This window comes from Megalobrama amblycephala, linkage group LG1 (assembly GCF_018812025.1).
Source record: "Megalobrama amblycephala isolate DHTTF-2021 linkage group LG1, ASM1881202v1, whole genome shotgun sequence".
NCBI classification, from domain to species: domain Eukaryota; kingdom Metazoa; phylum Chordata; class Actinopteri; order Cypriniformes; family Xenocyprididae; genus Megalobrama; species Megalobrama amblycephala.
Window position 1 is genome coordinate 32,230,174 of NC_063044.1, and position 26,297 is coordinate 32,256,470.

The 26,297-nt window shown below is 37.2% G+C and overlaps 1 protein-coding gene across 2 annotated transcripts; it reads right to left on the minus strand.

Moving 5' to 3' along the window:
- Positions 1–1,950: 1,950 nt before the first annotated feature.
- Positions 1,951–25,802, minus strand: LOC125267923 (stonustoxin subunit beta). Of its 2 annotated transcripts, XM_048189997.1 has the most exons (5): positions 25,669–25,802; positions 22,262–22,792; positions 15,738–15,863; positions 4,148–4,194; positions 1,951–4,074 (listed from the first exon to the last, which is right to left on the minus strand). In XM_048189997.1, exons 2-5 carry the CDS (start codon positions 22,267–22,269, stop codon positions 3,530–3,532), a joined length of 726 nt encoding a protein of 241 aa, XP_048045954.1. In that variant the 5' UTR covers positions 22,270–22,792; positions 25,669–25,802; the 3' UTR covers positions 1,951–3,529. The 2 variants fall into 2 exon arrangements, with proteins under 2 accessions (XP_048045954.1, XP_048045962.1); XM_048190005.1 differs by lacking the exon at positions 22,262–22,792 and having other exon boundaries at positions 25,669–25,744.
- Positions 25,803–26,297: the final 495 nt, after the last annotated feature.

The following is a 26,297-nucleotide window of genomic DNA, read 5'->3' on the forward strand; positions in this document are numbered from 1 at the left end:
TTTTAGTACCTTTATGGATCTTGAGAAAGGAAATGTCATTGCTCCCTATGGAGGCCTCATGGAGCCATTGGATTTCAACTAAAATATCTTAATTTGTGTTCCGAAGATTAACTAAGGTCTTACGGGTGTGGAACGGCATGAGGGTAAGTGGGTCATTCTACAGAAACATCCACCTTTCTGTCCCTAGACTTTACAGAAATATTACACTTGAAAAACTTTAGGATTACAATTTTTTTTTAATATATATTTTAATATGAAACAATATGTTATTTGAACAATTAAGCCTTCTTGAGCCATCAATGTGGCAATATTTGTTTTTTAATTAATTATAAAAATTCCAAACACCACAGAAGTGCTCGTCCCCACAGTCATGTACAGAGGAAAAGTGCTTTATTTTGAGCTCAGAAACAGGCTTTTCTACCATTTCAAATACAATAATGTATCCATAACTATCAAATATATGATGTAAATGACATTTAAAAACCAAATGCTAAATAAATATTATAAAATATATAATGAATGTAGTGGTCCCCCTGGTGTTGTGTCACTGGTGTTACCTTTAACAAAAATCTCTTATTTTGAAAGAAAAAAAATCACACTGATGACATCACTTGACTTCCTTCTATTTCCTGAAGATCAATGAAGAAAGGCCAATCTGTCTCTTTTCAGTTATCAGAAATTTTAATCAGAAAATCATAATTTCATATGAAGCTTTTAGTTGAAGTCACAGGTGTGACCTACTTTATTGCTAGGGAATTATAAAAAACTACCTGCATTGATACCTGCAGCAGCCATTTTGTAAAATGCATTTTTCATCAAAATTGTCACTGGTGTTACCCGTTTATTGATAAACTTTATTTAAAGCTATTCATTAAGTTCTTTTGCATAAAATAGCACTAAGATTACATGATTATAACTTTTCTTTCTCATTGTTAATCCTCCTTTGGTCAGATATGGCTAAATTAAGGGTTTATGGCTAAATTCATTAAGATCAATTTATGATCTTTTTCTGACTGCTTTCACTAAGTGTCAATGATAGTCTTTGATTGTATACCAAATGTAAAAATGTAGTTCCATCTACTTAATTCTAGTTGAAGAATAAGGATCTTTGGTCTTGTGTATACGTCACTGGTGATTCATTGTGTCACTGGTGTTACTGTTTTTTCACATTAAATAAAATGTGTCATATGTGACATGGTAATAATTTTACATTCATTGAATTCTGCAACACTCAAGAATTAAGATTTAAAGGATTGCATCATTACTTTTTTATAACTGTTTTGCACATAATTTCATTGTTATAGCAAATACATGGTTGCGAAATTGAATTAACATCATTCAATCACACTTTTAACTAACCTGATTAAAAAAAACGCAATCTCCTTATTTTTTGCATTATCATTATTATTCTAACTCTGACTGCATGTGCAATATGCAATATTTAAAAAAAAAAAAAAAGTTTAAAAATGCCAGAGAAGGAAGGTACCACCAGTGACAATAACATGGGTACATGTTGTCTTTAAATAAATGCACAAAAAAAAAAAAAAAAAAAAATCATTAAGCTGTCATTTATGTGTATTCATAAAGTCAAAGTGTAATATAATAATGTGGTCTAAGTTTAAATGTTAGAAAAAGAAACACATTTTAGGACATTTTGTCATACCAAAAGTGGACGTTTCTGTAGAATGACCCAAGTAATAAATTACATTATTTGCATTTTTGAGTGAACTAACCCTTTAAAAATATCTTTATTTGTGTTTCAAAGATGAACGAAAGTTTGGAACGACATGATGGAGAGTAAATGACGGCAGAATTTTCATTTTTGTTCCTCTGATAATGAGGTTTTATCATTTCTAAGGTTGTGAGGATCCACTCACTGAAACATCTCAACTCTTTCATTTCTTCTTTTAGTATCTTACAGAACACATGAATCACTGAAAGTATGGGGTCTGTGTTCATGATTTTATTCATTCTGTAAAGTTATGGCAAGAACAATTATACAACGTTTATAAATTTATTACGTTTGAAACCGATAATACAAAATATCTAATGATATCAATATCATTGAGGTCTTGCAGACAGATGTTTGTTTTAACAACAACAAAAAACATTAAACATGGTTAAAATTATAACATTATATAGCAAACCAATTCATACAGATGAGGTTCATGATTTTAACTGCAAGGTTTTGCGTCTGAAGTGTATTTTTATATAAATACTTTTCTCCAGCAGTACTTTGTAACATCTTTTCCAACATCTAATGACTCGATTACAATTTTTTGTTAATGTCAGTATGTATACATGTATAATGTCAGTGTTCAGGACTGAGCAGCTCCATCAGACCCGCAGTGATGATAACTGTCCCAAAGATGATCTTCATCAGCGCCATAAAAACCCTCTGATGAAGGACGAGTCCAGTGTGTTCAAACACATTAAAGCACATTATAATTCGTCTTTATTTCTCCAAGTGTGTCCAGGATGTCAGGAGAATCAGCTGTCAACACATGCTAGATGAAGAAACTCAAGGATTTTCCTCTTAGTTATACATGTAGTGAGAGCAGAAGACAACAACAAAATGACCTCTTTATCAAGACACGAGAAACATCTGGAGAAACATACACTCTGAAACAGAGAAATGTCAGATGTTGGTGAACAGGTTTCCTCTTCTCACATTAATCAACACATTCTTTTCTCAGTCACGTGGTTCCTAATTTTCCCGTTCTTGTTGTGTATATGTCTGCTGGACATGTTTTGAGTGGGATTCGAACCAGAGTCTCCGTCATGGGAGGCAGGAGCACTAACAAAGTGAAAGATTATGTGTATTTTCATTGTCTTTGGTTAGATGCATTTGCATTGTGACTGTGCCTCAGATGCAATCAACTCTGTGTTTGTAAAGGTGTGAACCGAATGGCCCTACAGACATACTGTATGGCCCACAGCAACTGATGGGTGTGAATGACTATTGTTTGTAGCCCTTTTTATCTCTTGTATAAAGTTCTGTCCCACAGACAGAACTTTGGGTTAAGGTATTTTGAAGGCTGACGCTAACATCGCCACTGAAGAACTGTCCTACACTACTACCTTCAATAAATTCTTCTCCCCACAAGAACTCTGGTCGAGCTTACTTATTTTATGTATTAGAGAAATCGAATACATTGGCGAGCCACCCAAACGACTGCACGGCCAAATACAACAAAATCTAACAAAAGACGCTAAAGACCGTAGTCTCTGATGTCAGTCACTGCTGGATCTCTTGAGATCAACGGAGTGAAGTTTACCTGCAGCTCTCACCAGCTGACCCCCATTAAATTTAGTAATTTAGTCTTGATTTCTATAATAGACCTTTATATTGTGATAGTACAGTCAGTCTGTGTGTGATTCAGTGAATTCAGTTCTGTGTTTCAGTATCAGGTCAAAAGATCTCAAAGTGAATCTGTTTCAGCTCTCTGTCTTAGGAAAATCACCTCTATTTATCTGAACTCATGATTCTGTGTGTGTGTGTGATTGCGTTTGTGTGTGTGTGTGTCAGTCAGTGTTGTTTAATGTGACACAGAGACACTGAAGAGTTTGAATAATCAAGTCCAAATCCAGCACAGAGGGGTTGATCAGTGAATGTGTGTGTGAATGTGTGTAAGTGTGTGAGTGTGTGTGTGTCAGAGACGCTGTAGAAGGACAGAGTGCCGACCGACACGTCCACAAACACTCCCACTCTCTTACTGACTGAAGAAGAAGATATGACAGTTTCATTATTATTGTGAATGACAGTGAATCTGTGATCAGAGCAGATCAGACTCCAGGACTTCTCATTACGTCCAAACCAACAGTCATCACTGTTTCCTTTCCTCTCGATTCCTTTATAAGCCACTGATATTTCAGCATCTCCACTCCATTCAGCCTCCCAGTAACAGCGTCCAGTCAGAGTCTCTCCACACAGAACCTGAGGATAATGATCAAATCTCTCTGGATGATCAGGATATGACTGATTCTGTCCCATATCCGTCACCTTCCTGTTCTTCTCAGACAGAACGAGGTAATGGTTCACTGTGTTTGGATCCAGTGTGAGATCACAGGCGTCTGAACACAAGAACAACATTTACAACAACAACATTTACAACAACAAACACTCAAACTGTGATTGAAGACTTACATTTGTGTAATCTTGATGTTATCATGAACTCTCTTCTGTGATCCACACTAGAAAACACACACACACACACACACACACACACACACACACACACACACACACACACAGAGAGAGAGAGAGAGAGAGAGAGAGAGAGAGAGAGAGAGAGTGTTATTACATACAAACACAGAAACACAGAAGTTTCTCATATTCTGAACAAATGCTCTCCTTTCTCTTTCTTTCTTTTGGCCTTTCTTACTTTCTTTATTTTTTCTTTATTATCTTTATTTTTCCTTTCTTTCTTACTCTCTTTCATTCTTTTTCTTTCTCACTTTTTCTCTTTATTTATTTTCCTTATTTTTTTCTCACTCACATTCTTTCTCTTTCTTTCATTTTTCTCACTTTCTTTCTCTCTGTTTCTATCTTTTTGTCTTTCATTCCATTCTTTCTTCTTTCTCTTTTTATCCTTTCTTTCTTTCTTTCTTTCTTTCTTTCTTTCTTTCTTTCTTTCTTTCTTTCTTTCTTTCTTTCCTTCCTTCCGTCCTGCCTTCTTTCTTTCTTTTCCCTCTTTTGTTCTTTCCTTCTTTCTTTCTTTTTCCTTCCTTCATTCTTTCTCAATGAAAGTACTGCCTACCCCACTCATCAGCATCGCAACAAGCTCCGCCTACAGCTGAGAGAACAACTCGCAACACAGAGCCAAACCCTGCAAACCATCTGCAAATCCCGGAAAGGTATTGTGGCTGCTCTCTGTACTCACAGTTTCTTGCTGATCCAAACGGCGAACTCAAGGAAGCAACTGTTTACAGTCTTCCAAAATGACTTTGCCCAAAATCAGCTGGTCATAGCTCTGATGACAGACCTGCTGCGAGAAGTTAGCTTCTCTATGGACAGAGTGGCTATGAAAAGGATAACATCTCCAGACCCAAAGACAAGGTCAATATCAGGTGGTGGCAATGTAACACCCATGCCAAGAAACACACCTCAGATGTGGTAGCCCACCACAACAGCAACCCACGGCTGTGCCTGGCTCCCCACTTTTGCAGGCGTAGTTTCACCAAAGACTTTCAGTACTTCTCCCCTAACCAGCTCTTCCTCAGAAACCACACTGAAGGAATGGGCCGGTTGCAGCCCATGACCAGCGACACACGCTGCCCTGCCGAGGCCAAGCCTCGCACCCCAGTCATCGGAACACAAGCCGAGATTGTGGGTGATCAACTGCTCGTCCACACCCCCACTCATGCTGCCACCCTAACCTACAATCAGCGCAACACCGCCACTCGTGTCAACCTGCCCAATCCAAGTAAGTGGATCCAGGGTTCCATCCTTCACCGCAGCCATCTGGCAGTGCACTGTCTCTCAAGCAAAGAGGACCAGTCAGAACTGGAAATCCCATCCTCCTCCAGGAATCACCATCACACCTTAGATCCAGGACTGGAACTGAGGATTGACAAAGGGGGGTCCCAGCTAAGTGACAGTACTCCTATCGATGCAGCCCTCCAAGCACTCTCACGACTGCATGTCCTGTCCAGCTCACCTAAAGCCCAAGCTTGGACTCCTGCCAACACAACCCGTTGCCTCTCCATGGCAATCAAGTACACCCTGGGTCTGGCCTTCATCCTATCCAAAGGGATCAAAGGGATGCAAGAGTCCATGGACAAGTGCTTATCTGCCCTCCCTCAAGGACCAGTAGGAACCACCTGCTGCGTGACCATCCGGATCCATGTGCCATCGAACTTGGTTACCGTCCAACGAAGATCGCACGGGAACTTCGGTGGCCGAAGGGGGGATCTGTAGCATATGCACACGTATCAGGATAATCAATAAACTTTGGAGTTTTCAGAACGCTTTTAACCTGATGAACTGTGTTTATAAATCACTAAATCGGCTCCGACCGACTGTGACTTTCGGCAGGTTTGTGGACCTGTGAGGGTAAACAGAAAACTCCAACTTCCTCACTTTGGTGACTTCAAAAGGAGCACCTCCCCCAGAGACTGACCAGATCCACATTCCAACACCCACACACACAGGCACACACAAAAACACACACACCGACACATACAGAAACACACAATCATACATTTTTGACTGTATATGTAGAATACAACTATGCTGAAATATATCCATCATGTATTTTAGGGCCTATGCATGTTTCCTAGTGTTTAAATGAGTGTATTTGTGCTAGTGTGCATTTTAATAGTGGAATCTTGTCTGTAAACCATAACTTCTTTTATATGCATTTCTGATGTATCGAGTTTGATCTCTCCGTAAAGCTCCGGACTCGAGCTATTCACTGAGGTATGTCACATAGCTGACAAATGCATTTTTCTGTGTTTAATGATACTGTGAAGAAAGCACTCCATCTCGAAATCCGATCTGATAGTCATTAAGTATGCAAATTCAGCTAGGAGACCAAACAATGGAACTTTGCCCGCCAAATAGTGCTGCGCATCTATTGGTCGCTACAATTCAGGAGGTGTGTTAGCTTGGGTTTCCATAAAAACAACGACACACACCTTCTCCTTTGTTCTCTCTTTGAGTCTCCCGATTGTCTCACGAGCACCTCGTGCCCGTTTCTCCCGGACGTCTCCGGTGACCACGCGCTACCATCGCGCTCAGCTTCGGGACCGCCATCTTCCAGCGAAACTCACTCTCAAGTCCTCAGTTCAAACCTTCCCGCGGAACGGAAGAAGCCAAAGAACTGCACCAGCGCTAAACTGAAATTCGACACGCCCAACCAATGCAAGTATACTGCCGTTTCTCAATCTTAGATGATGAAACTGATTTCCGCGCTGGCCTCAAGGACTGTTTTGTAAGTTTGCTACTTGCCTTCTCTCTTTCCTTCTCTACTTCCACTCTTGTACATATGTGTGTATATTCTTGTATATATATTTAGACGTATAACCTCTGTATTCGTAGTTTGCATATATTAAAACGTTATTCACGCTCGATTGTTCTGTTTGTTCTTTCAACTGAAGACCAAGTCACTTTAACGTTTTTCGATCGTTTTATGCTTTGATGCTATAATAGGAATTTATTCTCATTGGCCAGAGAATAACTCCGTTCATAATATTCTATGAGAAGCAACGGTTTGCCGGACAAACTAACAGTTTCTCTAAATAATTAGTAAACCAGAACTAAGCATATATGTAATTGATTATAATTCGTTGTAATTAATTCACAATATATGTTTAATTCCCCATTGGGTCGATATATGAATCATAATTTATTCATAATGCTTTATGAATTATTATATTCATATTTCATCCATAAATTGATTAATAACTGTACGAACCGCTACATCGTTACACTACTGTGGCTAATTTATGGTAACACTATTTTGATGGTCTCCTTTAGACATTATGTTAACTATAAGTAACTTTGCACCTAAATATCAACTATCAGCCATTAGAGTATAAGTAGACCATTTACTTCAGGGGTGTCCAAACTCAGTCCTGGAGGGCCACTGTGCTGCACAGTTTAGCTCCAACCCCAATTAAACACACCTGAACCAGCTAATCAAGGTCTAATTAGGCATACTAGAAACTTTAAGGCAGTTGTGTTGAGGCAAGTTTGAGCTAAACTCTGCAGGACAGTGGCCCTCCAGGACCGAGCTTGGACACCCTGGTCTACTTAATATCTGAAAATTCTTTATTTTGATGCTCCTTAACATTATGCTGAATATAGGGTAATTTTGTGTTGTGGAATTACAAATTTAAGAATCTGTTTAAGATCTGCGGATCCTACATCCTGACCATTTGGCAGGACAAGCTCAAGATACAGCAGTGCCTTTGTCTCTATGATAATGTAAAGGTATGGGTGATACTGTCAGACTGATTGGATTAGCACCTATGCATTTGAATGACACATTTATGTTGATTAGATCATGGCTGGGAAATGTAGGGAATGATCTGATTCCTGTACTGCATTTGCATCCTTTGTTTAGATTGTCCACACCTCTACTCTATGTATCCCTCCCCCTTGAATGTATATGAACCACCAAGTCACTGCCTTAGTTAGATTTTGGATGACCACAGCGACGCACAGCGTGTTTCTCAATAAAGAGTAACTTCTGCTTCAAGAGATCCCAAAGTCTCCTGGTCTATGCTTCTGAGATTTCCAACAGTGTCAAGTCCCTGGATAAAAATGTTGATTTTGATCATTTTTCATCTTTTGAAAGAAATACATAAATGAAGAAGAAAGCCAAAATATTAAATGGCATGAATGTATATTACTAAGTAATCCACTATTTTGTAGAGAAGGGAAAAAAATGACAATTTTCACCTGAGATTTTGAGCCAAATTACAGGGGGGTATAAATGAATCTAGAAAGATGGCAGCATCATTATTTTATTTTTACACATAGATTAGTGGGTCTATTAGTTAAATCTATTTACTTTAGCAATCTTAGTTTCATTATATGCCAAAAGTGACAGTTCAAAACAGGAAAAGGTTTTGTTGCCCCAACTCAAAAATTATTAAAAATATCTTAATATCCTTTTAGATTCTGGTTCTTGGTATCTTTATTTTAAAGCTGCTGTAGGGAGTTTTTAGAAAACATTGACTTAGCCTGAAAATTTGAACAAGCACAACTCACAGGTCACTCCCCCTTGCTCTATGCTGCGCTACAGCCCTCCCTCCACAGCTCCTCCCCCATCACAACGGAGCCTGCCGTGAACGCGCAGGCTAGTAAGGCGGATAAACAGTTATGGCACATTCACTGGTACAGACGAAACATCAACAATATGATTTACACTGACTATGGCCTGCCCATACTTTGACTACAAACTTGGTCCTCAAAACATTACGTATTTTGTAATACATGTAATGTAACTATATGACGTTGCACTATTTCTATAAGTAATAAATAGCTAGTAAGATATAACGGTAACTAACGTTACAGTATGCAAGTAATTATTCTATCGATATGTAATGCTAAATAAGGTTTGCTAATACATTATTTCAGCAACATGACAAGCCAGTGAATTAGTAGGTTTCAATAGTTGCTTTGCACAGTGCGTGACATTTTATCTGTATGTTATGCGGCTAGAGTTTTGACACCGAGTCAATGGGCTCCGACGAGGAATTCACACCCACAGCGACTTCGAGGAGTCAACGGGCGGGGCGAAGAGGAAGCCGTGGTGTGCACGGAGCATCAGGCAGGGGACGGGCAGGCCTGTTTTGAAATTATCTTAGTTGTGTAGTTCTTAAAAAATGAAACAAATCAAGCAGGGATACTTACTTGTCAAGCAGAAATGTGGCTAACTCTGCATCGGTTTTTAATCCTTTCAGGACACGTAGCTCCCTCCACCTCGGAAAAGCCGCTCCGATATTTACCCTTGTTTTATTTCGGGCTCTATCTAATTCTTTATTTTTGGCTTTTTTATCATCGTCATCTGTCTTTTTCCGTTTACCCATCTTTATTTTATGAGCAGGTGCCACTCGAGGAATTGGCAGTTTGGATTGTTTGTCCAGCATAAGCAAAGCTGCGGCACACCGGTAATCTTGAATTTGACGCCTGTAGGCGCTGGCGCTGTGCATGAGAGGAGCATGATCAGCGCGCACGCGAGCTTGATTGACACTGCTAAGACACTCCTCCTGGCTCTGATTGGTTGTTTCTTACCGGGAGCGGTGTATTTCTGCAAATGGCAATAGGACCACTGGGAGGAGCCAGAGGAGCTTGATTTTTTCACAGATTATCTGTCTCATATTCTACTGTCAGGACATAATGACAGGTTTAACAAATATGTAAAAAATACATTTTTAAAAAAGTTACCTACTGCAGCTTTAAAGGCCCGTGATGGTTCAGTGCCAGAGATATGGACATGTCAGTGAGGTTTCATGAGTAAATTGGTCAATTATATACATTTTCAGTGGGCAAAAACTAAATGTGGGTTACTTTGCAAACAGTTGATTTTTCTTTCTTTCTTTTAAATAGGAATATCTGAACGAATAATTATATATATATATATATATATATATATATATATATATATATTTTTTTTTTTTTTTTTTTTTTTTTTTTTTTTTTTTTCCCCAAAGTTTGCATGCCTTTAACTCTAAAAGTATTAAACATACCTCAGTATCTTTCCAGATACTCATTCCTAATAAACTTTTCTTTTTGCATCTTAATTTTTAATGTCCTTTATTCAATCACATAGATATGGGCATACCAACATGTAGTTGAATTTTACACATTTTCAATAAACAAAAACCACATGTAGGTAACTTTTCAAACAGCAGATACTTATTGTTTAAAGAGGAATGTCTGAAGAACAATTAATACTGAATCTTCAACAAAACCGTTTCCATGCCAGCGTGATGAATCTGATATTCAACCAGATGGAACTGGATTAAATATTTGACTATTCTGATCCCAATCTGACGTATGACCCATAAAGCTGCTTGAATCAAAATCATGCACTGTTCATTGTTGGCCAGAGGAGAACTGGCCTCCCAACTGAGCCTGGTTTCTCTCAAGGTTTTTTCCTCCATTTTTGTCACCTGATGAAGTTTGGGTTCCTTCCCGGTGTTGCCTCTGGCTTGCTTAGTTGGGGACTCTTGACATTCAACTTGTTTTGTCTAATTTCTGTTAAAGCAAAAGTGTCCAAAAGTGGGAATTATGCAATAACGGACACAGCAATGCATCATGTATCACCGTTATGTTTGTAGCGTGATCCATTAAAATGTACAATATAGCCTATTTCAATTCAGACCTAGTGGAGTGATACTATTATTACTATTACTCCACTAGGTCTGATCTATATTGTTCGCTGCAAACATGATCTTAAATTTATTAATTATTAATTTACTGTTAATAAATGTGTAAAGTTGCATAAAATGGAAATGCTCAAAATAGCTAACTACATTACCTCAGATCGATGAATGGTTGGATTCCACAACTGGTAAAATTAAAAATATATAAGACAATACAACATTTACTGTAGGAGCCATAAAATTGACTGGTGACTTAATTAAAAAAAAAAAAAACTGTTCTATTGCGCTTCTGATTTGGCAGTGAAATTCGACGATTTTGAGTGCGTAAGATGTGAAGGATTCTATGGTCCAGTTAGCATTTTCACCCCATAATGGCGGCCGCGCAACCGGAGCGCCATCTAGTGGCTGTTACCCAAAAAGTATCAGAATGTCGCCTCTTGGGCTCTATACTCTTTTGCTGTGTCCAAAATTGCCCCCTATACCCTCATTCACTATTCCCTACTTTACTTCACTAGTATAGTCCACTTGAAGGAGTCAATGAAAGGAGTGAGTGAAATCGGACACTGAGTGCACCGGAAGGTCTGCCATTTTTGCATAGTTTGTGCTTGCTGTATAATATAATAATTTGAAACGTTGCAAACTGGCAGCTCCAGTAGTAATGAATATTTATGTTGAACTCTGCCATGGAAACTAGCATGTACAAACCTTAATTAAACAATTTAATGATCAATTTAAAAAGGAATTTATACTATGTTGGACCAGCGCGGTTTGGAAAATGAATGGATGTATTCTCAAGCCGTTGAGCGTGCATCGGCTGTAAACTCGTTATTGTGGTGCATTGTGGGATTGAATGAGTGCACTCAACATCGTCCACTATGGTTTCGGACACCGCTACAAATGGCTGTCCCCTCAAATAGTGCCCTATTTAAGGGTATAGGGGGTGATTTCGGACACAGCCTTTGTTTCTAGTAGACCTTTATTAGCTGGTTCAGGTGTGTTAATTGGGGTTGGTGCTGAACTCTGCAGGATGGTGGCCCTCCAAGAACAGGATTGGACACCACTGGCCACCACTGACTCCACTTAAAAAGTCTGCATTGAGTAAAAAGCTTTCAAAACTAATTTTTTTTTTTTTGGTCATAATCCTTTTTTGATAATGCTACATCTCACCCCTGGATATCATAATGTTACATCTAACCCCAGGGTATGTTACAACCAACCCAGACTATGGGGTGAATTTGTAACATTTCACTCCTAGTGTTTGAAACTAAAACACACATTTTCTGCTACCCCCTAGTTGATATAGGCTACCATTATCAGCTTTTTGTCATCATCGTCTCTGAGAGAATGCTCTGTTAATGCAGCAACAGATGCCAAAGGCTTGGTCAGTTTTTGCTTTCTCTTTCAGAGAATAAGTGAGCGCATTTACATGCGCGTTCTTAACTTGATTGTGCTTAAGCCAACAATGCATGTGCTCATGTAAACGTGGTAACCGGCTTTTCTTTTAGAAAATTAGAGTAAAGTCATAAATGGCTTAAGCATAAACCTATCGACTCAGCTAGATTTTTGCCCCTTACTCTGTAAACCCTGTACCCTGCATTCTTTGGGATTATTGATGTGTGCATATGTGATAGGCTATATGACAGCAAAGCATCCTTAGCCTATAGTGTTCATTTAAGCATATCCAGACAGAGGGAGCTTTTCGTGGTTGCTAGGGAGGAGGAAATATAATCGCAAACTCAGACTCTTTCTTGACCCTTCTCTTGCAGAAGTACAGTCAAAATCCTGCATCTGTAAAGGCATGAGAGGATAATGTAAAATTTCCACTGACATGTTGAAATATTCCTCAGATTTGAATGCTTCATTTAGCATCACAACAGACATAATAAATAAAATACTCCTAGTCATGTATACCCTGCACAAAAGATTAGGTTTTATCTCACTACTGGTAAAAACCTAACCAAATAAGTAAGGCCCCCGCACTATAATATCATGTATCGCCAATCTCACAGGCTGACTATAGGACGATATGAAAATGGATCATATCACCCAAAACTAGTGCAAAGTAAACCGCATTTGGTTTCTGACCATTGAAAATGGGCAAAATACAACAAATTGAACCTGAAGCTGAACTGAGATCCCCATATATATGGGATTGAACCATATATGGCCTTGATAATGATTTAAAAAAAAAAAAAAAAAAAAAAAGTTTAAGAATCAGAATAATATTTAGAAAACTTTTAGAGTTACAGGCATACAAACTTTGGAAAAGTAATATTTATGGCACTCAGGTATATTCTATGCAATTGTGTTGATAGAAAAACACAAGATACATTTATTTACATTATTTGTTCTTCAGATATTTCACTTTAAAAGAAAAAAGCATCAGCTGTATTCAAAGTGACCCATATTCGGTTTTTAATCACTGCAAATGTGTTCAATTGACCAATTCACTCATGGATCCACATTGAAATCTCCACATCTCTGGCACTGTACCATATGGGGCCTTTGAAGATGAATATACCAAAGCAAATGTCTGTTAAAAATCTAAAAGGATATTAAGATATCTTTAATTATTCTTGAGTTAAAGGCTTGCAAACTAAGGTCAAAAAACACGAGAAGTGCTTTTTTTTTTCTTTTTTCCACTTTTGAATTGTCACTGTTGGCATATAATGAAAAACAGATTGCTAAAATCAACAGATTTAACTAACAGACCAATCCCTGTGTAAAAATAAAATAATGATGCTGCCATCTTTCTAAAGTCATTTTTACCCCCCTGTAATTTTACTCCAAATCTCAGGTGAAAATTGTCATTTTGTCCAGGCCTGAACCTCTCTCATCCTTCAATGTCGTCGCTCCTCCTTTTATGTTTCCAGAGCTCCTCTGTGAGAGATAAGAGACCGGAGCATTGCACAGGTGATGCTTCTTAACAATCACGCCTAAGATCAAGGTGTGAACGATCATGGACTGCCAGGGCCAACAAACCCCTTCTGGCTAGAGAACAGCAAGAACAATGAAATGCTCCTAGAGAAAGACAATCTCTATATTGGGTTAAAACCACAAAAATGGACAGGAAACTGTTTGTAATAACAGCCAATGTAATCTCACCCATGGACACAGAAATGGACATCTTGGTGATACCTCAACAACTTTACATCAAGTTTGGACTCTATGAGATCAGAACACTGCCACATAGACTTTGAGAAAGGTTTGGAAAATAAATAAACTATTTCCAAGGTTCTAAAGACATTGTTTTATTTAACTGTCTATTTTGGGACAATGCAACAAGTTCCACAGTATGGAAAGGTGGGATGTGATTGACAGACACCTGAAATGCTACAATTACATCACATCACCACAGCAGAAAAGGCGGGGATTAGTAATAAAAGCTTTCCCAAGTGAACAAACCCTTGTTCTGAGTTTCTGACCTGAAGAGGGAAGAACAATAGCATGACCAAGGTTATACTCTTGCGAGTAAACCTTTCACCGCACGGACCTTCAAGCAGCCCAACTGCTTCTGCAGAGGACTTTGGCTCCAGCAATCAGCGCCTGACCTGCATAACTCAAGTACCTCCAACCTACAGAAGATCTACTACGTTATCCACTTATATTGCTCACTTGAAAGAGTGAATGTAAACGAGTGAGTGAATTCGGACAGCTGATGTGTGTACATCGGCTGTACACTCGATTGCGGTGCAATGTGAGATTGAATGAGTGCACTCAATAACGTCCACTATGGTTTCGGACACCACTACAAATGGCTGTCGCCTCAAATAATGCCCTATTTGAGGATATAGGGGGCAATTTCGGATTCAGCCCTTGATTACAGGGGAGAATTCAAACTACACGCATCGCGTGAGAGAGCGGTTTCTGCGCGCAGCGCCGTGATGAGATAAACTTTCTCCACATGGATATATAGACCGGAGCGAGCGTGTTTAAGTTTTTTATGGACCTATTTCATATACTCTAGTGCTCTAAACATGAACCAGAAGCATGTATGCGCACATATTTCATCATGTCTTCTTCAAATGAAATGTAACGTTATGCAAAGGACACTGAACTGTACGTCTGATCACGACCGCAATGACACGATGGGTTATTCTACTACACAGAAGACGATGTAAGTTAATAAACAGACTGACAATTCAAAGAAGAATGGGCAAAAATTTAACTGCTTTATTCTTTCTGTGTTAAACTTACATGTGTCATTTGTTCAGAGACTGTAGTGCTCTTAAATGTACTGAAAATATCCTTAGACAGTTTAAATGTTCTTCCGTGTTTCTCCCTCGTTTTGGCAGTTTGTTGTTATATAGGGTTAGATTTTTAAAATGCTTAAGGTGCCCTCCCCATCTCCCCACAGCATCAATTTGTGGGGCTTTGTAAACTAAAGTGGACCATCGATATAAACTGTAACCAAATTTTTCCAGACATCACAAATTAAGTTCCTGAAGGCTCTTTTCTAAGACAATATTGTTTCCTATATACTGTAGATTAATAATGCACAGCAGGAATTTAAAGGCAAATGATGGACCTGTATATTCAAAGGATTGTAGTCACGTACATCCAAAAGAGAAATAACAGTGAGAAACACTAACAACAAAGAAAAAAAAAAATATTTATCAAAGGCCTTGCTGATTCTTTCTTTAAAGTCATGCTCTTTACATCATGATTACTATTACTGTGATGTACTTGTTATAAAAAGGACAACAGTTGATTTATTCTTTCTGGCTAAAGAACTTTAATGCAGAAATAAAACAAGTTTGTTTTATAATCTTTCTGTACAATCTTGGTTCTTGTTTTAAATGTACCACCCTACATGATTACACTCAGAGAGGGTCAAAGGGCATTTATCAATTTCTGAATTCAGGGGAATGAAACACAGAGTTGCACATGATACTCACACAGAGTCAGAGGTCACAGCAGATCCATCACTGAGATCAGGCGGCAGACCAATGGAGTTGTTACTCTTCATGGACACACAACTGAATCCTGGAGATGCTGCTCTCTTTCTCTTCTTGCTGATGATACTGAGAAAAAGGCATCAAAAGTTCATATTGCTTCTTTAAAGTTGATCTGTATTCTCTACTAAATGAAAACACAATAAAAAAAGTTTTATTCTAAATTTATGCATTCTTTTTATATATCAACACTTGAATAAGTTTCATTATTTAAAAAAAGCCAACATTTTGAGCAAAAAGCTGAGAAAATCACATTTTTGTCAGACTACATCCAGATCAGATTCAGAACGATGATCAAAGCATAAATGGAGTAGATAAAGTCCATCAACACCCCCAAAGCTGCACAGTCCTACAGCTCATCCTGGGTTGAATTTTCATTCAGTAACATTAGGCAGTTTTGATTTATATGCTGTTGGTAATGTTGGTGATCATGTTATTTTCGATATGCATCTGCGAACATATGTGTGACGAGCAGGGCGGGCGAGAGCTGTGAGGGAACAGCGCGAGGCCTCAAATCTCTCACGGAGGAGCTCCGGAAGCATAAAAGGGGAGCGACGAGAGAGGACCAGGCCTGGACTTTATTTTATGTTCTGTTATGTTTGTGTGACCGGCAGTTGTCCGTGAGGAACTGCAGGCATTTTACTTTCGTTTTGGTATTTGTTTATTTTACATATTAAACTTTGTTTAAACGTTCACCGGTTCCCGCCTCCTTCTTCCCGTATTTCCGAACTGTGTTACATATGTTATCACTTGTTTCTGCTTCTTCACCAATGTTTTTGATCAGGAGATTCTGTACTCTTTCAGAAGATGTGTAATTGCGCCCCCTACTGTATAACAGAGAAACGTGTGTTTTATAGATGCTTTTCTCATCAGTCTCTACTAAAGATCTTTCAAGGGACTGATGAGGCTCCTGCAGCAGCATGATATGTATATTAGGTGAATATTGCTCCAAATCCTTAAAATTCATCTGCATTAAAAGTAGGGCTGTGACGATTAGCGCATAACCACATTTTTGCTGATGAACATTAAAGGAGTGCATATGGTGTGTGATATGAACTATAAAAACAATAATCATTGTTTATCATAATTTACTGTCTTCTGTCTTATGTTAAGTGCTTCTAGACATATAGGACATATAGTCCAAACATATAGGCCTAGGGCATGCAACGTCAACTGGCGGCCCGCGGGCCAAATCCGGCCCGCCAGAGATTTCCATCCGGCCCCCAGAATAATACTGAATTCAGGAATAGCCTTGTAAGAGGAAAAAGTTTAGGGCTGGTGCGAATACCATTTTTTGATGAACATCGACTATTCAAAGCTTCGGAGAGAGGGGCTGAACATATTTTTCTCTCTAATAAAGGCAGGAATCTGTGTCTGTATATCCGTTTGCATTTTTATTATTTCGAGAACCATTCATCCAATCGACTTCACAGGGGAGTGCAGTGTCGCATTTGGTGCAATATAGATGGACACGCGAGACGCGACACATTCAGAATTAATAAACTTTTAGTAAACTACAGTTAGAGCAGCGCGAGCGGGAAGCGGCGCACCTCACGCGGGCAGGGCTTATGCTCCGAGAACGGTCACTGCACTAGTGATATAAAACGCACACACACAGGTCTGTTAAATTAAGCAATACTTTTAAGGTAGTCTAATAATTTTCTGACTAACAAATTGACACAGAAATTTAAACAAAGAAAAACGAAATTAAGTTAAATTAAAAACGAGATTAATTTAGATTGATAATAACGGGTAAAAATGCTAATACATTTTGTCTATTATTCTGTTTTCCACAATGTCAAAGCAACAAAACACAAGCTCAGACATGCACAAACTCCGCTGTTCTGCGCTCTAGCCAGAGAACACTCCCGTTGCTGGAACACGCGTCGGTGCTGGTCTGCGTGGCTCGAGCGCGCCTGAGACGCGTGTCTCAGTGTGCAAACTCCAACCTGTTAAATATGGGAGCCGAAATAAAAACGGACACGCCACGCAGCTGAGTCGCTCACGCAGCCAGTGTGTCGCCGGCCTTATTCAAGGGGGAATGAGAACCGTTTTTTATTTTTAATCTAACGAAACAAAAAGCCTTCTGAAAAGTAGCTTGTGCCATAGCCTGCCTTCAGTCAAGAATGACGATAAACGTGTTCTCTCATTGAACATCTTTTATTGTTTCACGTGCTCATTTTTTCACAAATGTCAAAATTTTCCTTGCCTGGGATTTGCGCACAATTGCGTGACAGTGATGGACAGCTTGAAAGCCTCACAAATATGAAGCCTAAAATATCGCTATCGCCCCCTGGTGGCTTGCTGCAGTACAGGTAATATGTAAAAAAATAACATAAATTTGGAATTAGAATTAGTATATCAAATAATAACATACAGTATTAGGATACAATTCGAATTTTATTTTATATTACGAGTATCTGGCCCTTACAGTGTCTGCAGTGAAAAATTCTGGCCCTTGGACAAATATAGTTGATGACCCCTGGCCTAGGGGATTTATTTTGTGCAAGTGTCTAATTATTATTAATTAACCGCTAGGTTCCATTACTTGTGATGTCTACAGATAATGTTCAACTAAAATATATTGTTAGAATCTTATCAATTAATTATGACGTTCACACCCAACATTCTTGGTTTTCTTGTTATTTATTAAATCCAGGCAATTGGTTGATGAAACATTGATTAAAATTAAGATACAATTTATACAAAATGAAATTCACTTTAAAGAAAGGCTTACTACAAAACAAAACGTAATGAAGTGGTCAAAATCATGTCTGACCCACTGCATGTCTCCCGACATATTGCACATCTTATTAGCCTATCTTAGTCATGCTGTTCACTTTTCATAATCAAAGTAAATGAAATTTAAAAACTAATATTAGGCTATAGCCTCATATTTAAACATAAATATGAAACTAAATAGGCAACGTTTTCATTTTCCTCATGACAGCTGAAACAACTTAAAATAGACCTACTACTCCATCATTTTTGGCGATACAGATTAGTGCAAGACATCATTACAAACTACAAATGGTCTACTTTTATTTATGTACACTGACAACAAAAACAAAACCTTATGCTTTTGTAAAAAAAAAAAAAAAAAACAGAACACGCTTTCATCTGTCTCTGCAAGAATCTTTCTTAAACGTCTAAAAAATGAACTGAAACTCAGAGAATAATTATCGCACAAACATGAAACATACATCTACAGAAAGCTTGAAACGTATTTAAAAAAAAAAAAAATCACAAACAAACAAATATTCTCCTGAGATGCACAATTCCCGACTCATGCTGCGAGTGTTAACGCTGCTAGGGTGTTTCTAATACAACGGCTGAGGGAGTAATGGCAAATTTGACATATTTCTCGCTTCTGACCAGTGTAAGCAATCTTTCTATATTTTTGGAAAGTCGTAAAAATTACATATAACAAACAAAACATGACTATTCATTTTGTGGAATATTTTTAATTGTTTCCTCAAAGTACTATTGTATAGGCGTAATTTGCGGTTAACTGCGTGATTTGTTGCTTCTTCGCCACAGTAAGAAAAAAATCCCATACCGTCACAGCCCTAATTAAAATCTTTTGACCTGTTTGGATATTTAAAATTTTGGTTACACGAGACATGATACGGATTTCAGTATGTTGTACTGTATATTTTAACATACCTTTAGATGTTTACTAGTCGTGTTTATTTCGTGCTTTAACTGATCTCAAAACTTGTCAAATATGCTAGTTAGATCAATGTCGTATATGATGACAAAAAAGCATACATACAGGGGTGTTTTCCATGCCGCAATTGCACATCATGTTTTTCTATTCTGAGGTGCAAAAGCTTTATGTGCCTTGCCACACAAAGAGTTTTCCATATAAAATCATGTATAACATGTTCAAGTAATAATGTGATTTACCTACTCCAGTGTCCATGTCCACTGGGGTATGTCGGAAAAACATCAAGACCTTTAAGGGTCCTGATTTAGTGAACATAAATCAGCTATTCGCAGACACGACGTAACCTCTCCGATTGCCAGACATTTCATTGAATCTAATCATCGTATTAAACAACTCACTTGTGTAGGTATTGAGATTGTAAAGAATTCTCACCGTGGTGGCAACATTGAGAATAAACTTTTGAGAAGAGAAGCTTTTTGGATGTTCAATTTAAAAACTATGTCCCCTGTAGGTTTAAATGAAGACTATGACCTCTCTTGTTTTTTATAATTTTTATTTTTCATTTATTTATTTATTTTGTCTTTCCTTTGGGTACAACAGCTTGCTGCCTGATGTGTTATTGTATCCCATTTATATTTCTTTATTAATGATGGGGCTATTCTGGTGTTTATTTTTGAAAGATCTATTCTGGTGCCTTGGGAATCATTGTATATCTTGTCAGATACGTGATTTACTCTTGTCATTTTTTTAATTGTGACCTATTATGGACTTGAACTGAAGTTTGGACTAATTATCTGATTGTTTTAATCATGATTGTAAACATCTGTGGATTTAGAGTGCATTTTCTATAATATTATTGAGAGTGAATGAAATTGTTACACTGACAAAGGGGAAAAAGCCGAAACGTTTGTCAATTTATCTCCTGTGTACTTCAATTAAAGTCTTTTTAGAGTGCAGGCCTTCTTTGTATCCTTAATTGTTTTTTACCTAACCACCATCCAGACCTGAAAAGACAAATGATCAACTTGGAAAACGCTTCTCTCCAAGCCGACGAGGAGATTCACATTTAAAGTCGACTCAAGCAAAGACCTCCAGATTCTATAGCTGAACTGATGCATTAAATTAATGATTCATGGTTCGTTCAGGTCAGGTCCTTTGAAGTGCATATTTTGCTAGGAATCCTGTTCATCATATCACTCTCTCTCTCTTAAAACTATTTCTCTCTCATTTCCTTTCTTACTGCAATGCGTATGAATGTGTGAATGTGCGCGTGTGTTTGTGTTAGATTAGTTTGAGTTAGAATAAATAAAGTCTCTTGTAGATTTTAAAAGAAAGTGTCTTGTATTATGTGCTTCTAAAATTCAATGTCTTAAACTGTTGATCTTAAAGGTGCCCTAGAATTAAAAATTTAATTTATCTTGGCATAGTTGAATAACAAGAGTTCAGTACATGGAAATGACATACAGTGAGTCTCAAACTCCATTGTTTCCTCCTTATGTAAATCTCATTTGTTAAAAAGACCTCCAAAGAACAGGCAAATCTCAACATAACACCGACTGTTACGTAACAGTCGGGTTCATTAATATGTACGCCCCCAATATTTGCATATGCCAGCCCATGATCAAGCATTAGACAAGGGCAGGACGTCTGGATGTGCACAGCTGAATCATCAGACTAGGTAAGCAAGCAAGAACAATAGCGAAAAATGGCAGATGGAGCAATAATTACTGACATGATCCATGATATCATGATATTTTTAGTGATATTTGTAAACTGTCTTTCTAAATGTTTCGTTAGCATGTTGCTAATGCACTGTTAAATGTGGTTAAAGTTACCATCGTTTCTTACTGTATTCACGGAGACAAGAGCTGTCGCTATTTTCATTTTTAAACACTTGCAGTCTGTATAATTCATAAACACAACTTCATTCTTTATAAATCTCTCCAACAGTGTGTAATGTTAGCTTTAGCCCGTTAGCCACGGAGCACTATCAAACTCATTCAGAATCAAATGTAAACATCCAAATAAATACTATACTCACATGATCTGACGCATGCATGACGAACACTTTGTAAAGATCCATTTTGAGGGTTATATTAGCTGTGTGAACTTTGTTTATGCTGTTAAAGGCAAGCGCGAGCTCCAGGGCGGAGAGCACGAGAATTTAAAGGGGCAGCAGCATGAATCGGCGCATAGTTAATGATGCCCCAAAATAGGCAGTTAAAAAAAATTTATAAAAAAATCTATGGGGTATTTTGAGCTGAAACTTCACAGACACATTCAGGGGACACCTTAGACTTATATTACATCTTGTAAAAAACGTTCGATGGCACCTTTAAAGTTACTGAGCTCTAATCAGTGTTTTCACGATAGTGGATATTCATATCCGCTACAAGAGCTTATTACGGCTCGAGCAGATGAATGCTGGACGATTCAGTTGCTCGGTCATAAACTAAATAACTCTTTATAATTCCCTATAAATTAATTATTTAATTTGAGCTAATTTTGGTCCTTTCCTTACAATTTCATAATGTGATTTTCCCCGCACTTTCAATTCCTTTTCTTCAATGAAAGGTTCAGATTTTTTTCAAACTTTATTAATTAAAGATCAAAAGGATAAACAATGCAGATTAATTTTTTTACAGTCATCTTTGATCATATTTACCAAGGATGCCAATAATTCTGAGCACAACTGTAAATACTACATGAAGTAGTAATGATGTAATGATATTTTGTTCAACATTAAAATTTTTCAAATGGCGGGTACATTAAAAATTGTAATATGTAAAACTGTTACCCAATCATAGCAGTGGCCGTTTACTTCCATGTCTTGAATGTGGCATGCCTATCAAAATGGAGGATTTTAAAGAGAGGAGTGGACCTCAGAGACACACTTTAAGATTGTGGTTTAAAGAGAATTCCATTTCATTCAGTGTTGAAAAAATCATTGTGATGATTTAAGCTTAAAGCTCATACTTCACATGAAAAGTAAAAAACTCCTGATAGACCCTTTGTGGGTGGCCAGCATCCCTTCATTTTGTCTTTATAAAGTGATTTACTTTTCAGAGAAATAAACCTCAGTGAGTGATTCACGATGATAATTAGATAATTTCACTTCTACTACACAGAGTCAGAGTTCAGAGCAGGTCCATCACTGAGATCAGGCGGCAGACCAATGGAGTTGTTACTCTTCATGGACACATAACTGAATCCTGGAGATGCTGCTCTCTGAGTGTGAACAGAAGCCTCCTCCTCCTCCTCTCTCTCCTCATTCACACTCATTTTACAGGCAGGTTTCTGCTTCTCTTCCTGCTAGATGATTTGAGGCCTGTATGTGGAGGAAGAGAACAGTAATTGGATATCCTTTTTTAATAGTTCCACTAACAGACTTCACTGAGTGCTTCAATATGTGATTTTACACATTTATGAAAAACCTGGATTAATTTAATGAGTTTTAAATTAAACAGCACAACCCCCTACAATCATTAGCTATTTTTTTAAATTAAATTATTCAGGAAGTACCTCTTATTTTAACGAATATCTAAATTTGAGGAGTCCTAAATGGGGTTGGTCTTGTGTTGGTCTTTTCACAGATGAGACTCTGGCACAGATAAGGTTCAACCACGGCTGCTTTCTGGGGACTCTGGATATGTTATGGGTTTTGACAACCATGTTTTTGCTGGACTGATTACCATTTTTTTTTTTTTTTTTATATTAGTAGTAGTAGTAGTAGTAGTGGTAGGAGCATGGTTAAAGGGTTAGTTCACCCAACAATGAAAATTCTGTCATTAATTACTCACCCTCATGTTGTTCCACTATTGTAACAAATTAAGATCTTTTTGATGAAGTCTGAGAGGTTTTCTGAGAGGATGAACACACATGCGTCGTGAAGCTCTCGTGAACGAACGTTGCAGATCAATATTTTTGTAAGTAAAGTGGTAAATTATGTTTTTATTTGTTTGCTTGTTTGTTTGTTTTTTTCCGCAAACAAAGCACTCATGTCGCTTCATAAAATTGAGTTTAAGCCACTAGAGTCACATGGAAACTTTAATGATGTTTTTCCTACCTTTCTGGGCCTTGGATCTCTATGGAGGGATTTCATCAGATTTCATCAAAAATATCTTAAATTGTGTTCTGAAGATTAACGAAGATCTTACAGGAGTAGAACAACATAAAGTTGAGTAATTAATGACAGAATTTTCAGTTTTGGGTGAACTAACCCTTTAATTTTCATAAGGGTAAGTCTAGTGTAAATATGGTAAAATAATGACTTTTGGTGTCTTAGCCAAATTTTGGCCATATTGCCGCCAAAAGCTGTGGATATTGGCCTCGAGCTGTGGTTAGAAGTATAGTTTCTTGTTTTTATGACGTGGACTAAATAAATCGTTATCAAATAAGCAAGCTGACATTAAGTACAATTACATATTTTAGTTTGTCAAGAAATTTTAAGCACGGTTTTTGGAGAGTGCACATGTGCATAATTATATGTTCTGGTAAGGACGAGCCTGTGATTGAATCTGGAAATAAAGCAAAATAACTGAGAAAAATTAGTCCTTAGAAAATTTAGCCTTTAGATGCCATGTCTGTAATTTTATAGCAACATATTAATAAATAAATAAATAAAATAAAAAAAAATATATATATGTGTGTGTGTATATATATATATATATATATATATATATATATATATACACACACACACATATATATATATATACACATATATATACACATATATATATATATATATATATATATATATATATATATATATATATACACACATATATATATATATATATATATATATAGCATTAATTCGATCTCAAACAGATTCATTCAAAGGAGTTATTACTCCGACACCTGCGTGAAATCATTCACATGGCTGAACAATAGGTTTGCGACAATACAGTTTCGGGACAGTGTTGCTAACTAATTTTCAGGGGAAGATGCTAAAGGCAGGTCGATATATTGCTAAAAGTTGCTAAATGGCATTGTGATGTCACCGCGTGATGACGTCATTACGTAACCATGACGCAAAAAGTGCATTATTGTGTAGAATACACAACTCAAATCTCAGTGAAAAATATGATTTAACATGTTAATTTAGATTTGTTCGTAAAAAATAATATTAACATTTTATAATATTATAATAATATAAACAACATATAAACAACATTCTTTATGATCAGATGTTTTTATCTTTAAATACAACATTGAATTATTGAAGAGTTACACATTTTCGAACAATTACATTTTATGTATTTTCATATTAACTAGTAAAATTACACATTGTGAGCAATTATAGTTTTAAGCAGTGTATTGGTAGTTAGTGTGCTAAAAATAGGGCACATTGTACTGTGTTAATATGAAGAAATTATCTGTATTGATTTTTCACAGGGTGTTTTACCTGTATTTTAAATTAGGCATTGCATTTTGTATTTTAGGGTTACAACTTAACGGATAATGTCCTGGCAGAAAATTACCAGTAGCCTACCTTTTCCATTTTTCTATGTATTTTTTTCTTAAAGTGTAATTTTTTTAAACAACATGCTGTAGCCTATCATAAATGAACAATTATTATTGAACAATTAATTTGCAACTAGCAACTTAATTCACATATGACGTACTATTATAGGCATCTTTCTTCAGCTCTCTCTCAGGCTGATGTGCTGCTTGGCTGGCTAGCTGTTCAATGGTTTCCTCTTGTTGTGTAATTTAGATGAAAATATTCCTTTTTATTGTTTGAGGCACTTTTCAAAAGGTGCTAAAAGTTGCCAAATAAATTTTAAAACAGTCGTGACTAGTTGATTTCTTCAACGACGCATCGTACTATGGTAGTAAAGCAGCGAGTTACGCACCCTAGGCCGCACTTCAGCTGTTTATTTGGGTAAGATTTCTGCCAAAGAAAATATGCTGACTGCGGTGGTGCTTAAAAGCCCTTGAACATTACATATGCACTTTATTCCTAAGGCACCCTCAACCGCGATCGATGCTTTGCTCCTGTTAGGGAAAAAAAACTGCTTAAGTGTAACCATTTTCAGCCATTTTATAAGTGGACGTTTCCACCGTGAAGTATCACGAGTACCAAGTCTATCGGCAAACATCAACACATGTCGTTTGACAAAAAAAAAACCCAAAAAACAAGTGTATTTAGGCGTATATGATCAGTATTACAGCTATGAAAAAATAAAACGAACTTACCCTAACATGTAAAGTTATTTTCTGATTCTAAATCCTCCGCAATGGCACACAGTCATCGACTGCTTTCGGTTTAACTTATGAAACAGACAGGTAAGTTCCGTTGAAAACACTGGCTACTCCTGTTTTCAGCGGAACTTACCTGTCTGTTTCATAAGTTAAACCGAAAGCAGTCGATGTTGATGACGACGGACTCCTGGCTACGTACTTTACGTACTGCATACTGCTCTGGATAGGGACTAGAAGTGCCATTTAGAATGAAACAAATGAATCAGTTAGCAGTCGTTTAAAAAATTTAAACAATTACTTTTTCAAACTGAAGAATAGGCCTACAGTTTGGTAAATTTTGGGCCACTAAATATGGGACACTCTGTACTGTAGTATGTTACAAACATGAGTTCATAGTTCTGCTGTCAAAACAATGTTTGTGATGTATTCATACAGCAAAATGTAGCTTGATGGTAAAACTAAATTTATATAATATATAACATATTATATAACATATTATAACATATTATATTATTAGCCTATTAACAACTCTCAGTCCTGCTTCATGAATTCCTTTACAAAAACTGACAGTATGGTTTGGGACACAACCATCTATGTGTTCCAGATGAAGACAATAACACATT